At 42.3% G+C, this 15,541-nt stretch overlaps 1 protein-coding gene across 1 annotated transcript in view; it reads right to left on the reverse strand.

The window, feature by feature from the left end:
- The window catches only part of MGAT4D (MGAT4 family member D), a 178,104-nt gene that overhangs the window by 11,169 nt on the left and 151,394 nt on the right, over nt 1-15,541 (reverse strand). Inside the window, exons 12-13 of the mRNA XM_077476938.1 lie at nt 12,944-13,022; nt 8,051-8,108 (exon numbers count right to left, since the gene is read on the reverse strand). Coding sequence (XP_077333064.1) covers nt 8,051-8,108; nt 12,944-13,022 — 137 coding nt within the window. The remainder of the gene's footprint in view (nt 1-8,050; nt 8,109-12,943; nt 13,023-15,541) is intronic.

Here is a 15,541-nt window from a genome sequence, read left to right on the forward strand (position 1 = left end):
TGTAAGGGTTTACAACCACTTTACACTGCCTTTTAGGTACACAAAGCCAGAGGGGTTACATTGTGGACCATCACAACCTTCCAGCTCCCAGTATCCTAACAACCAATGGCATCACTGGTTGATAGGGAGGACATCAGGTGCTTGCACAGCATCCTTCTTTGCCCCTTACCTGCCCATTTTCGTAAGCACTGGGGCATTAGCTGAATGAGGGAGAAGAGAAACATTGGAATACTAGTCAGTACCAGTGTGTATTTGCTCTGGAAGAATAAATCACCTCCGACACTGGGTGTCCTGCGTTTGTGGATGTTGCTGCCTTGTGTAAAGCTTTTAGTTTATTTTTTTACATTTTAGAATGGGGTAAAGAGGATTATTGTTTTACATGCATACACAATAAATATATATATATATATATAAATATAAATATAATTTACCCCCTTCCTGACCAGAGCACTTTTTGGGATTTGGCACTGCGTCCCTTTAACTGACTATTGCGCTGTCACGCCACGTGGCTCCCAAACATTGACGTTCTTTTTTCCCTACAAATAAAGCTTTCTTTTGGTGGTATTTGATCACCCCTGCGTTTTTTTTTTTTTGCTCTATAAAAAAAAAACGTTGAAAAAAAAAAAAAAAAACGCATTATTTTTTACTTTTTACTCTAATAAATATCCTCCAAAAATATATAAAAAAATGTTTATTTCCCCTCAGTTTAGGCAAATATGTATTCTTCTACATTTTTTTTTTTTTTACCCAAAAATATCGCAATAAGCTTTATTGATTGGTTTGCGCAAAAGTTAAAGCGTCTACAAAATAGGGGATAGTTTTATAGCATTTTTATTAATAGTAATGGCGGCAAGCAGCGATTTTTATCATGACTGTGACATTATGGCAGACACATCGGACAATTTTGACACATTTTTAGGACTATTGGCATCAATACAGCGATCAATGCTATCAAATTGCATTGATTACGGTAAAAATGTCACTGGCAGTGAAGGGGTTAACCACTAGGGGCAGGAAGGGGTTAAGTGTGTCCTAGGGGAGTGTTTCTAATTCTCTGGGGGATGGTTTGTGCGTTACAGGACACTGATCGCTGCTCTCGATGACAGGGAGCGGACGATCAGTGTCCTGTCATTAGGCAGTTTTTGAGCTCCATGACGCGATCGTGGGTATCCCTGCAGTGATGGAGTCCGTAGGTCCCACGGTCACAGGCGTGCGCGCAGTGGGAAATTCAAAGTAACGTACGGGTACGTTACTTTGCCCAGCCATGCCATTCTGCCGACATATATATGCCGGTGGTTAAAGAGTAACTACACTTTTGTTAAGAAAAAAAAAAAAAAAAAAAAAAAAAGACACCCCCCTCTAGGTGATCTATGTACATCGTAGGGATTTTTACAAACTTTGCTGCAGCTTCCTACCTTTTGTTATTCTGAAGAAATAGCTGTTTGTCTGTGTCCATGTGAAAAGTGAATCTAATGGAAGTGATTTTATAATTATCAGTTGCTGCACCTGCAGAGCTTTAACCACTTGGCCTCTGGAAGATTTTACCCCCTTCATGACCAGGCCACTTTTTGCTTTTTAGCACTGCACTACTTTAAATGGCAATTAAGCTGTCATGCAACATGGTACACAAATTAAATCTATTTACTTTTCACACAAAATAGAGCTCTTTTTGGTGGCATTGCATCACCACTGGGTTTTCTATTTTTTGTTCAATAAATGAAAAGAAACCAATATTTTTTACTTTCTGTTATTGGCGGTATAGCTTTTTGGCCACAATTCTTTCTTGAAGACCACTTCAAGTCAGACTTCTCTGAACAGAAGATGGGTGTACCAGGGTCCCACTGGTTTCCGTCAGTTCTGTGCTGATGGCACTGCTGGAAATCAATCTCAACTTTGCCCGTTTCTTTGTGCTTCTTCACAAGAGCTTAACCGGTTCCCAACCAGCGCACGACGATGTACGTCGACAGAATGGCACGGGCAGGCATATTGGCGTACAGGTACGTCCAATCTTCAATGCCGCCCTGCCATCGGGAGCGCGCCGCCGGCGGCGCGCTCTCGCGCTGGTCGGGACCCCCGTGAGTCCGGTCGCGGGACCCGCGGACTTGATCGCCGCGGGCATCCCCGCGATCGTCTCACAGGACGGCTGAATGGAGGAAATGCCGTGTAAACAGCATTTCTCCATTCTGCCTAGCAACTAGTGATGCTGATATCTGCTCCATGTGATTGGAGCAGAGATCAGTGTTCACTAAATGAAAGCCCAACCCCCCACAGTTAGTAACACACCCCTAGGAACACTTAACCCCTACACTGCCACCCATTGGTTAACCCCTTCACTGCCAGTGTCATTTACACAGGAATCACTGCATTTATATAGCAGTGATTACTGTATAAATGACAATGGTCCCAAAAATGTGTCAAAAATGTCCGATGGGTCCCCCACAATGTCACAGTCACAATAAAAATCGCGGATCGCCGCCATTACTAGTAAAAAAAAAAAAAAAAAAAAAAAATTATAAAAATGCTATAAAACTATCCCTATTTTGTAAACGCTATAACTTTTGCGCAAACCAATCAATCGCTTATAGCGATTTTTTTTACCAAAGATATGTAGAAGAATACGTATCAGCCTAAACTGAGGGAAAAAAATATGTTTTTTTATATATTTTTGGGGGATATTTATTATAACAAAAAGTAAAAAATAATGCGTTTTTTCAGAATTGTCGCTCTATTTTTGTTTATAGCGCAAAAAATTAAAACCGCAGGGGTGATCAAATACCACCAAAAGAAAGCTCCATTTGTGGGAAAAAAAGGACGTCAATTTTGTTTGGGAGCCACGTCGCACGACCGTGCAATTGTCAGTTAAAGCGACGCAATTTAAAGACCAGACCACTTCACAAAAAGTGGTCTGGTCTTTGACCAGCAAAATGGTCCGGTCTGTAAGTGGTTAAACGTTAAATTTTAAAACCCCAAGCTGCTTTAAAATCTTTGCTTGAGAGCAGTATGTGTCTTGTTGCTATGCTAAGTCTTGCCTGTACAACTCACACTTGTATGGCAACTTTAAGAAACAGCCAATTGCATGATTAATGAGGGCTACTGGAAATGTCTGTCCCTGTCAAAGTGCATTAATTCGGCCATGCCAAAATCCCTTATCTAGGTTAGAAATCAAAGAAGTGAGAACGGAATTGGTGTAACTGCTCACTCATTAGAGAATCTTATTAAGTATTTACAGCTAATTAATGAATAATGGACAGAGACTGCTACTGAGGCACTGTAGGAAACAAGTTCCTTCAGTTTCCCAGCCAAACCAAATACTATACAATTATTTAAATTAGTCTTTTGCTTCAGGTCATTTGCTGCAGATACTGGCACAGGTGATAAATTACAAAAATAAACACAATTAAGCACCCAGTTTTAAAGACAGTTAGTGACATACACAGTATCTCACTAAAGTGAGTACACCCCTCACAATTTTTTAAATAGATTATATCTTTTCATGCAACAACGCTGAATAAATGACACTTTTCTAAAATGTAAAGTAGTGATTGTACAGTTTGTATAACAGCGTAAATTTGCGGTCCCCTCAAAATACCTCAACACACAGCCATTAATGTCTAAACCGCTGGCAACAAACGTGAGTACATCCCTAAGTGAAAAATGTCCAAATTGGTTCCAAATTAGCCATCTTCCCTCCCAGGTGTCATGTGTCTTGTTAGCGTTACAAGGTCTCAGGTGTGAATGGGGAGCAGGTGTGTTAAATTTGGTGTTATCGCTCTCACTCTCTCATACTGGTCACTGGAAGTTCAACATGGTACCTCATGGACTCTGAGGAGCTGAAAAAAAAGTATTATTGCTCTACATAAAGATGGCCTAGGCCAGAAGATTGCCAAGACCCTGAAACTGAGCTGCAGCACAGTGGCTAAGACCATAGAGTGGTTTAACAGGACAGGTTCCCTTCAGAACAGGCCTTGCCATGGTCGACCAAAGAAGTTAAGTGCATGTGCTCAGCGTCATATCCAGAGGATGTCTTTGGGAAATAGACGTATGAGTGCTGCCAGCATTGCTGCAGAGGCTGAATGGGTGGGGGGTCAGCCTGTCAGTGCTCAGCCCATACGCCGCACACTGCATCAAATCATCCTTCCAGAAGGTAGGCTTTTCTAAAGATGATGCACAAGAAAGCCCACAAACAGTTTGCTGAAGACAAGCAGACTAAGGACATGGAATACTAGAACCACGTCCTGTGGCCTGATGAGACCAAGATAAACTTATTTGGTTCAGATGGTGTCAAATGTGTGTGGCAGCAACCAGGTAAGGAGTACAAAGACAAGTGTGTCTTGCCTACAGTCAAGCATGGTGGTGTCAAAGTCTGGGGCTGCACGAGTGCTGCTGGTGTTCTGTCAAAAAGTGTCCAGCCATCAAATAGTGTCTGCCCCGTACTGCGCAACCAGAAATATTTTTGCATTGACGAGTCCCTCAACCATTTTACTGACAGGCTGGGCATCAGTATATCCCAAGTAAATGGGTAAGATATAGGATGAAGTTATATAAATTTTGTGAGAGAGGGCCACAGGGTACATGTATGACTTCCACATTTATGAAGGGAAAGAAAGCCACCTGGATGCCCAACCTATATGGGGAGCAGTAGCAAAATTTGTGGGACCTTGTATAACCCCCTATTCCATCAGGGGTATCACCTCTATTTGGGCAATTTTTACACCAACATTCCGCTATTCCACCATCTTTATATAGCAAACTCTAGCTTGTGGCACAGTTCAAGCAAATCTAAAGGTTTTCCCAAAGGGTGGCCCAAAAGGCTAAAAAATTGAGAGTCCATGAGTTTGCAAAATGAGAAAATGTTGGCCCCTAAATAAAGAGATAAGGGGGATGTGAATATCCTTTCCTCCATCCATAACGGCACCTCCGTGGAAAAACAAGGAAGGCAGGGTCTGGTCCAAAAACCTGATTGCATACACTACTACAATCAGTTAATGTGAGGTGTGGATTATCACGACCAAATGATAAAACCGTATCTAGCAACTAGAAGATTCTGCTATTGGCACAAAATAAAAATAAAAAAAGTTTCCTTATACCTGCTCCAATTGGTCCTTTATATTTTTTATGTCATCTATAAGTCCACAGAGACCTGGCTCCTTTCTTCAATATCTAGAGGATATTATCAACCCTTTTCTACCAGGACCACCCACCAGCTGACAACATTCTTTCTGAATGCATTAAACATTTCCCAGATATTCTCCCACCCTAAATGCAGACTGAGGTGTGACATCCATTGCCATTGTCTCAATGCCCCATCCAACCTGGCCTATGCATAGGAGACTGCTTCCATAACTACTATACCTCACTACGTTATTAGTGAAGGTATAGTGAACTGGCTGCGATTTCCTGTATCTGATGTCCTTTGTGCTAATCATCTGCCCGTTTTCACAACCTTTTTTATTTCTGCTGCCTGGACCGACCATTTGCCTGCATACTGACGATGGCCTCCTAATCAACCATCCCTCCTCCTGCCATCTGAACTGACCCTTGCCCGTTTATTGACCATGTTTGTTTCTGGTTTTGGCCTGCTAATCGACCATGGTTTTTGCCTGCTGCCTGGTGTGATCTTTTGCCAACACAGGGGTCCCACATATGCAGAACGCAGGCACCAGAGTATTGTTTGAGAGTCGAGAAAACCAAGCTTTTGGTTATCTCCGGTTTCCCAGATCAGGGTCCAGTCTTGCCAGACCAAGGACCTGAGCCTGAGGTCCAGAGCAGCAGGGATCTGTGAATCTGCAGAAAAAAAGTAGTGGAAAGCACAGAGGTGCTGTGAGGTGAACTGTGGGACCGATCCAAAGGTCTGAGTCTAAGGTTAGAGCTTTGATGTAGTGCCAGGAGGCTGATTATCATATGCCTTTGCCTGCATACTAACCATGCCTCTGCCTGCCACCTGACTTGACCTGCTTGTGTTAATCAACCACGTTTCTGCCTGCTGCCTGGATCAATCCTTTGACTGTTACTGACCATGTCTTTGCCTGCACAGAGCCTGGCCTGTTAATGTCTCTGCCTGCTGCCTGGACAAATTCTTTGGCTGTTGCAGACCATGCCTCTGCCTGGACAAATCCTTTGGCTGTTGTGGACCATGCCTCTGCTATCTATGAGCAGTTTTACCTTTTCTTGTTCTAAACAATGCTTCTGTGTGGAAACAGCCACTCTGGTAACGGAGCAGAGCTTTGCTTCCAAATTCTTGGAACCGCCCCCCGATAACTAACTAGTGATTGATTTAATGACAGATGGGGTAATATTAAAAGACTAGCAAAAAATTAGCAACGATTTATCAAGCTCGAAATTTTAGTAAAAAAAAAAAAAATACATGGACATTCATTTTAGGCCACACAAATGTAATATTACTCAATTTTTGTAGAATATAAAACATGAGGATGTGCTGATTAAATACCCAACATGTCAAGCCTTGGGTCAAGCAAACTTCGGTACCCTAAACTTTCAATAAGGGTCACTTTAAGGAAGGCTTAAGCTTTGTACATGCGAACAGATTTTCCACAGACAAACTTCAGACTTTTTGTCCGGAGGGCGTTGGCCATGAACTTGTCTTGCACACAAACGGCACACAATTCTTGGCCAACAATCTACGTGGCTTTTCAGCTGTTTAGCGTCACCCTTTGGGCATCTTCTGCTAATGTTGTGTTTGGTGAGCACTGATTTCGAGCATACGTCTTTGTACTTTAGACTTTTGTCTGATCGACTTGTGTACACACCAGCGGGAAAATCTGACAACAGACATTTGTCCGCGGAAAATTTATAAGCCTGCCATCCAACATTTGTCCACAGAAAATCTGACAACAATCTTCCGATGGAGCGTACAAACGGTTGGATTTTAGGCCAACAGTCTGTCAACACACAATTCCCGTCGGAAAATCTGATCATGTGTACGAAGCTTAAGAGTGCACAGATTGTATTTCTCATACACAGTGGGGTGGTTGGGGGAGAAGTGACAGTTGAACTTTGCTTACAGGTTCTTACTAGGTATGGTATCGTCCCCTCTGCCCACTGGCGTTAGCTATGCAGTTTCAGAGTCTGCAGTTAGGACAGTGGAGCCTGGGAAACATACATTACTGGGCAAGCGCCTGTACCCATACAGCTGTCCTGTCAGATTTATACACATTCCTGGCTAAGGAGTGCCTATTGCCTGCACAGGACAAACACGACTATTTTTCAAGAAAAATTCAAGACAAAAGGGTGCTTTATTTTGGGGTGCTGCTTAACCACATTTAACATTTCTAGATGTTTCCCAAAAGAGAGTAAATATTTACAATTTTAGTTTACTTTAAAGCGGTTGTAAACCCGCTGAAGTTTTTTTTTTTTTACTCACCTGCAAAGGAAAAGGCATAATGGAGCTAGTATACACCGCATACTAGCTCATTATGAAATACTTACCTTAGAACGAGGCCCCGACATCTGGCCCGAACTTCCGGGTATTGCGGCTCCAGCGCTGCGAGTGGCCGAAGCCGCGATATCGTCACTCACGCGCATGCAATTTCTTCCCGGCAGGGTCCGGCGTCTGCCAAACTTTCAGCCGACGATCCCCTGTGTGCATGCGCCGCTGCAGTCGATTCCTTCCTGGCAGGGTCCGGCGTCTGCCGAACTTTCAGCCGACAATCCCCTGTGTGCATGGGTTTAGGAGATTTTTTTTTACCAACAAGTAAGCGTTATTATAGGCTTACCTGTAGGTAAAAGTCCCAAAATTGACTATACAACCACTTTAAGGGTCCATGCACATTGGGATTAAAAAAACTCCTGTAGAAGGAAAAAAAATCTATAAGCTGACAGTGTGCATGAGGGCATATAGAGCACTTTTGTACAGGTGTTTAGAAGTATTTAGTTTTTTTTTTTTCTGCCAGAAAACTCCCAAAAACGTGAACCAGAAGGTATTTTTTTTCGGCTGTAACGAGGAAGGAGGAGGTGGTAGATGAAGAATAGCAAAATCAATGTTCACTTTAGAATGGACACGGTAAGAAAGTGGAAAAGAACCATTGTTTACCTATTTGTATAAATCCATCTTCATCCATTTGCAATGCTTCTGGAAGATTATTAACCTTCTGGAGAAAAAAATAAATAAATGCGTCTGCATGATTAATATATCCAGTATTAAAAGTAAAACCATTTTACATTTATTTTCATTTGATGCGTCAGATTTTTGTTTCATAGTTTATTAAACAAAATTTCAGCAAGTGTCGTCTGAGGGTTTTCCTCACTGGGTGTGATTTAGGTAGATTATTTTGTTGTAGTTCTGCATACTACAGTACTTAGTTGTTGGTAAATTTAGCTGCTGTTATGCAAAATATAAAGTAAAATTCCAACAGTCAAGAGACATTACAGCAGTAGTGGCTCCCATAATAAAATATAATATTCCTCTGCAAATTTGTTAAAGCTAGACTCCAACTTTCTTTTTACGAGAACTGAATGGAATGATCAGTCCCAGCATAGATCACACCTCTGTACTGTGTTGCTCTGATGTCGGCAGATCTGCTATTCTGAATTTTAGTTGTGGCTTTGTACCATGTGACAGTCTGTATAGTCTGATGTAAACAGAACGCCTTTCATAACCACTTCCTGCTCCATCTCTGGCCTAGAACACACCCTTCTGTAGTCTCAGACTCTGCAAATGATGTAACCTCCTTCATAGCTCTGATGGGTGGGATAGAATACATCTTAATTAGCATTCAGTCCCATCCAGTCACACCTATAGGGAAAGTCCAAACCAAATCTGCATGTTTATATATAGATGATGGTAGACGGCACACTAGCCTGTACATGTGACAATGTATATACTAATACACCTTACTGATGTAGCAATAGTTCCAGCCACAATCAGACATTTCATATACACAAAGGCACTTTTATCACTTTTATCTATATATCTTTATCTATAGTAAGCTAAACAAATTGTAAAACTCACAGGTTTTATAAATGTGATGTTAAAGTGGCGTTGCCACCAAAAAATAAAAAATTGTTTAAAATTCTTAAAAAAAAAAAAAAAATTGATAAAAAAAAATGTTTTACTCACCTCTAACTACCTCTAAATAAAGGGGTTGTAAACGCTCACTCTCCCTCTTTTTAAAAAAAAATAACAAACATGTCATACTTACCTCCAATGTGCAGTTCGTTCTGCACAGTGGTCCCAATCCACCTATTCTGTGGTCCCCCGGTGGTGCTGGTAGCTCCTCCCCACAACAGGTGTCCACGTCGGAGAAGCACTCTCCTTGGTGGGCACCCGTGTGGGTGCGCGCACTCCTGAGTCCTACTTTTGCGTGTATTATGCCCCCCCCCCCCCCCCGAGTCATTGGATTTGATTGCCAATGGCTGCGCTGCTATCAATCGATCCAATCAAGAGCTGAGACAACAGGCAGAGAGGTAGAGCACATCTCCTCCGTGGGAACAAACTGGCTCAGGTGAGTAAAACGGGGGGGCTGGTCAGTGACAGAAGTTTAAAAAAATAATCTGAGCAGCAGCACCACGCTCTTCAAACAGATGGTTTTCCAGAGGAGGAGAAGATGTTAAAATTGAATGTGGCCCTGGGGCCTCTGTTTGAGGTCTTGCCTCACATCTGTCCTACTCCTACTTGTAATGATTTTAAAAATCTCTTCAGTGAGAGGCCGATAGACGTCTGGTGTTTTCTGCATAGTGACTTTAGTATAAAACTTTTTTCTTGCATGCCCTTCAAGTGTCATTAAAAGAGGAAGTAAACCCTGGTGGATTTTACTTCCTCTTCATTTCCCTGCAAAGGTAAAGCATAATGGGCTACTATGCATCGCGGGATCTGCCAGTCATGGCATGACCCCCATTAACGGTGCATGCGCCAATGACATCGGCGCTCGACTTTTTAAGTAAATATCTCCTAAACTGTGGAGGCTTAGGAGATATCTGAAAGCACCTACAGGTAAGCCTTAATATATGCTTTCTGTAGGGAAAAGTGGTTGTAAAGGGTGTACAACCACTTTAAACCCACATCTTTTAAATCTATCAACAAATGCTGTATTACATGCTGTTCATATTCACTCAGTCACTATACTTCAGTTTTCTTCTCTCCTCTGCCTGCTAGTGACGCATCTCTTTTCTTTTTATAGTATACTTGCTCATGCCAGACAGCATTTAAAGAGGAAGTAAACCCTGATGGGTTTACTTTCTCTTTTTTTCCCTGCAAAGGTAAAGCATAATGGACTACTATGCATCGCATAGTAGCTCATTATGTGTCACTTACCTGACACAGGAGCCAGCGAAGTCGCCGCTGATCCCTGTAGTCCGCCGCATCCATGTTGCTGGTGGCGTCTCGCAGCTCCGACGAATCAGAGCGGCGAAGCCGCGATGACGTCACTCCCGCGCATGCGCACGGGAGTCGCGTCTCGCAGCTCCGCCGCTGCCACTCGGCGAAGCCGCGATGACGTCACTCCCGCGCATGCGCACGGGAGTCGACAAATTTGGCAAATCCATTCATGGATTTGCCGCATTTAGTGCGCCTGCGCGCCGCTGTCTACGGCGCATGCGCCGTAGACAGCGGTGCCCATTTTCGGGCAAATATCTCCTAAACCATATAGGTTTAGGAGATATTGCTTGGACCTACAGGTAAGCCTTAATCTAGGCTTACCTATAGGTCCAAGTTGTTTGGAAGGGTTTACTTCCTCTTTAATTGGTTAATAAAATCAACTGCCAATCAGGTAAGTATATAAAAAATGTTTTAATTAACTTTAATTAAACTTCAATTTTGTTTGTCTGTCATGATACCATAGGTGTTGGGATGGGAACATTCTGCCCCACCTTTCACCTTTATTCTGAAAAAAACAAAAACCTGCTTAATCCTGCTGTTCATGTCCCCATTGCAGTTAGGGATTTTATAGTGTTGGCAGTTGGTGCACATGCTCAGTTTTCAGTGTATTCTCTACCCTAAACATTTCCTCCCCATCACATCTGAGCAACCCATGTGACTATAGAGTCACACATGTGGGTGTATACACAGCGGTAAATTACAACAGTTTTTTTAATATTATTTTTACTATCTATCCCAAAAAGCTTTTTGTTTTTTTATTTGAACATGTGACTAGCAGCAGAGGACCTTCTGCCACTGTTTCCCTGCAGACAGGCTGGGAAACACCTGGGACATGTTACAGCTGTACAGGGGCATTGCTAGGCCTACAAAAGATCTGGGGCTAGAGCCCATAGCATCATAGTGTGTGTGTGTGTGTATATATATATATATATATATATATATATATATATATATATATATATATATATATATATATATATATATATCCCCAGAGAGCCCCCCCTTTCATCAGGGTACACAGTAAGCCTCCCCCTTGCATCAGGGTCTCCAGAGAGCCTCCCCCTTGCATCAGGGTCCCCAGAGTGCCCCCCCCCTTAAAATCAGGTTCATCAGAGAGCCTTTCCCTTGCATCAGGATCCCCAGAGAGCAAACCCTCCCCTGGGGACCCCTGCGGAGACTCTGGGCTATGGGCCCCAGATTCGGGGCTATAGACCCCAAAAGCCACCCCCTAGAGACGACACTGCAGCTGTAGGTACTTAGATTTATTTTAAAGTAATTACAATGCCATCATTCACATACAGAAAGAAAAGGGATAATGTAAATGAAACTGTATATTTTTAGTATCACTTTCAGTCCTTACTCTAGAATTTATTACTTTTTCGCTCCCCACTCATCTCTCCACTTAATTGTTGCTTTTACAATATAGCCCATATCATATTGAATCATGATCTAGTTTCCATCACTGTAAACATAGGCCACACCCAACAGGGGTTCTGGTGCACTGTATTTGACTCTGGTCACAGCAGTGAAGGTGAAAAAAGCCATTTCACAGTACTTTTCAATAGTCAACAGAACACGCCAGAGATGCCCACTCTCCCCTCATTTTTATATTGACACTCAAAACCCCTATTACGGTGTGTAAAGTCAACCCTAATGTTATTGGAAGTCAGAAGACGCAACAAAAAGCGGCCTCTTATGGCTTTGCTCCATTTATAGTACTTTTCGTTAACGAGCTAGCTTTACAATCCCTAACATCCTTTAGAAAAACCTATTCTAAACTTTCCAAATACAAAATTATTTTAATAAATTTGGAAGCATTAAGTATCGTTATTCCCCACCTTTGGCCAAAGGTGTGGTAGCGGATAAAAAAAATGTAATGCACATATACTGCATACTGGTCACGGATAGGTGAATGCATATACACTGCAGACTTGCACCTAAACACACAGTGTGTTTGCAACTTTGGCAAATCGCATGGTGTAAAAGCCCCATGCAATTTTCCTGCAGCTGTGGTGTTAAAGGTGCAGGTACCTTTTTCCTGCAGGTAAAGCAGCTGCTGTGCCCTTGCAAACGCAGAGGTGTGAACCAATCCTTAGTATTAAAACTACACACTGTCTGGGCTCAGTGTGCAATATCTACAGGGACAACATTGACCGTATTCTATATGCAACTTGTGTGCAGACCGAGTCGTCTCTGGGACAGAGGCTGAAGACTGTGTGCTGCAGGAAGGAAACAGATGCGTGCTGGGGATAGGATCTTACAGAGGGAGATCATTTGTTTTGCTGGAGGTGTGATGTCACTCGGGAGGGACAAGGAAGTTTGTGAATTGAACAAAAACAAAATGAGAGTAAAACATAGAAATTTATACAATAAAAGGAGGACATCCATGCCTTGTATATGGTTTTTGTCCCATCATTTAAAAGCACACCTTAGACACCCCACTATAACCGCTTTTGAGCATGTGGTCTACATGTACCAGTCAAGAAGGGTTCCGAGTCCACACACATCACATGTATGTGGTAATAACACAAATTACCACAACGGACAATATATTCAACTTACTATAACGTTTCAACATTTTATGCAGAATATTAGCCTTAAATTACTAACCTCGGCTGGTAACGCCTGGACAGTGGTGTTAAACAGCTTGTCACCTGGATGTTCTATGTTTCCACTCCTGAATAAATAGCTAAAAAAAAAAAAAGTTTCAAGTCATTTATTTTGCTCCTACAGTTTTGCAGTTCACAGGAAAATGAGGGGCCATATGTGGATAGTGGTTTAACACTGTAAAGCACTGCGTAAACTGTCTGCGCTATATAAATCCTGTATAATAATAATAACACTACCCACAGAACACAGCAATATACACTCACCAGGCACTTTATTAGGTACACCTGTTTAATTGCTTGGTAACACAAATTGCTAATCAGCCAATCACATGGGTGGCAACTCAATGCATTTAGGCATCTAGCTGTGGTGAAGATGACTTGAAGTTTAAACGGAGCATCAGAATGGGGAAGAAAGGGGATTTAAGTGACTTTAAATGTGGCGTGGCTGTCAGTGCCAGACGGGCTGGTCTGAGCATTTCAAATACTGCTGATCTACTGTGATTTTCACAGACAACTATCTCTAGGATTTACAGAGAATAGTCCCAGAAAAAAGAAAATACCCAGTGAGTGGCAGTTGTGTGGAGGAAAATGCCTTGTTGATGTCAGAGGAGAATGGACAGGTTTGAGTTGATAGAAAGGCAACAGTAACTCAACTAAGCACTCGTTACAAAAAAGGTATGCAGAATACCATCTCTGAACGCACATCACATCGAACCTTGAAGCAGATGGGCAACAGCAGCAGTAGACCACACCTGTCAGCTAAGAACAGGAAACTGAGGCTACAATTCACACAAGCTCACTGGACAATAGAAGATTGGAAAAACATTGCCTGGTCTTGATTTTACCTGCAACATTCAGATGGTAGGGTCAGAATTTGGCATAAATATAAAAGCATGGATCCATCCTGCCTTGTATCAATGGTTCTGGCTGGTGGTGGTGGTGTAATGGTGTCAGGAATATTTTCTTGGCACACTTTGGGCCCCTTAATACCAATTGAGCATTGTTTAAATGCCATGACCTACCTGAGTATTGTTGCTGATCATGTCCATCCCTTTCTAACTACAGGGGAACCATCTTCTGAAGGCTACTTCCAGCAGGATAATGCACCATGTCACAAAGCTCAAATCATCTCAAACTAGTTTCTTAAACATGAGAATGAGGTCTCTGCATTCCAATGGCCTCCACAGTCACCAGATCTCAATCCAACAGAGCACTTTTAGGATGTGGCGGAACGGGCGCTTTGCATCAGCTGACAAATCAGCAGTAACTGTGTGATGCCATCATGTCAATATGGGCCAAAACCTCAGAGGAATGTTTCCAACACCTTGTTGAATATATGTAACGAAGAATTAAAGCAGTTCTGGTACTAGCAAGGTGTACCTAATAAAGTGGCCAGTGAGTGTATAGTCCACACTGCACCTGCATTTTACATTCTATTTAAAAAGTGCGGCGTGGAGACTACAATGTCCTTCAAAGTGTTCAACAGAACACTGCAGAGAAGGCTTCATTATAGAAGGTCATGTGACCTGTCAAGGACATGTGACCAGCCCCCTTCTTCAGGCACATGAACAGTTCTTCACCTACTTCAGAATCTTAAAGCCAAGTAGAACGTACACCTGTAAAGTGCAGTTTATAAATGTGCTGGAAGATTTTTTTTCTTTGTAAAGCAACAGTATCATTGCAGCACAGCTAAATCTGAATATGACAGGTTGCTTTAACCTCTTCCTGACTGCCCGTCATCGTTATACGGCGACAGTACAGCACTCCTGCGCCAATTGCCGTAGCTGTACGGCGACTCACGCGGGAGTGTGCCCGCGGGTTGGGCGGACTCGATCTCTGCCGGCGACCCACCATTGCCTTGTACACAGGCAGAATGGGGAACTGCCTATGTAAACAAGGCATTTCACTGTTCTTCCTAGTGACATGTCAGATCTGTTCCCAGCGATCGGGAACAGTGATCACTGTTGTGTCACTGGTAGCCCACCCCCTCCCCCCTACAGTTAGAACACACCCAGGGAACACACTTAACCCTTTGATCGCCCCCTAGTGTTAACCCCTTCCTTGCCAGTGTCTTTTTTTTCAGTGCGAATTTTTTTTTTACAAAATTGGTGCCCTTTGTTTATATCGCAAAAAATAAAAGCCGCAGGGGGGGAACAAATACCACCAAAAGGAAGCTCTATTTATGGGGGAAAAAAAGGACAAAGTTTGTTTGGGTACAATGTTGCATGACTGCGCAACTGTCAGTTAAAGCGACGCAGAGCCGCGTCGCAAAAAACAGCCTGGTCATTAAGGGGGCAAATTCTTCCGGAGCTGAAGTGGTTAAAATAAAACTAATAATTTGTACAAACAAGAGGTTATCATACATCGTTGACACATGCTGTATGATAACCTCTTGTTTGTACAAATACTAAATTACTTTTAAAACCTCTTCTTTGTACAAATTATTCAGAAAATTATAAAAATTATGGAAAAAAAAAAAAGAAAAGAAAAACCGAATAAATAAAAAAGTACTTGGGGAAAAAAAATATCCATAATTCACGCTATTCTACTATAAATAAAATGTCTAGGGATGCTCACGTATGCTTATACTTTAGGTGCA

Source organism: Lithobates pipiens, unplaced genomic scaffold, assembly GCF_037356315.1.
Source record: "Lithobates pipiens isolate NorthernLeopardFrog02 unplaced genomic scaffold, aLitPip1_a1.2 Scaffold_13, whole genome shotgun sequence".
NCBI classification, from domain to species: Eukaryota; Metazoa; Chordata; class Amphibia; order Anura; family Ranidae; genus Lithobates; species Lithobates pipiens.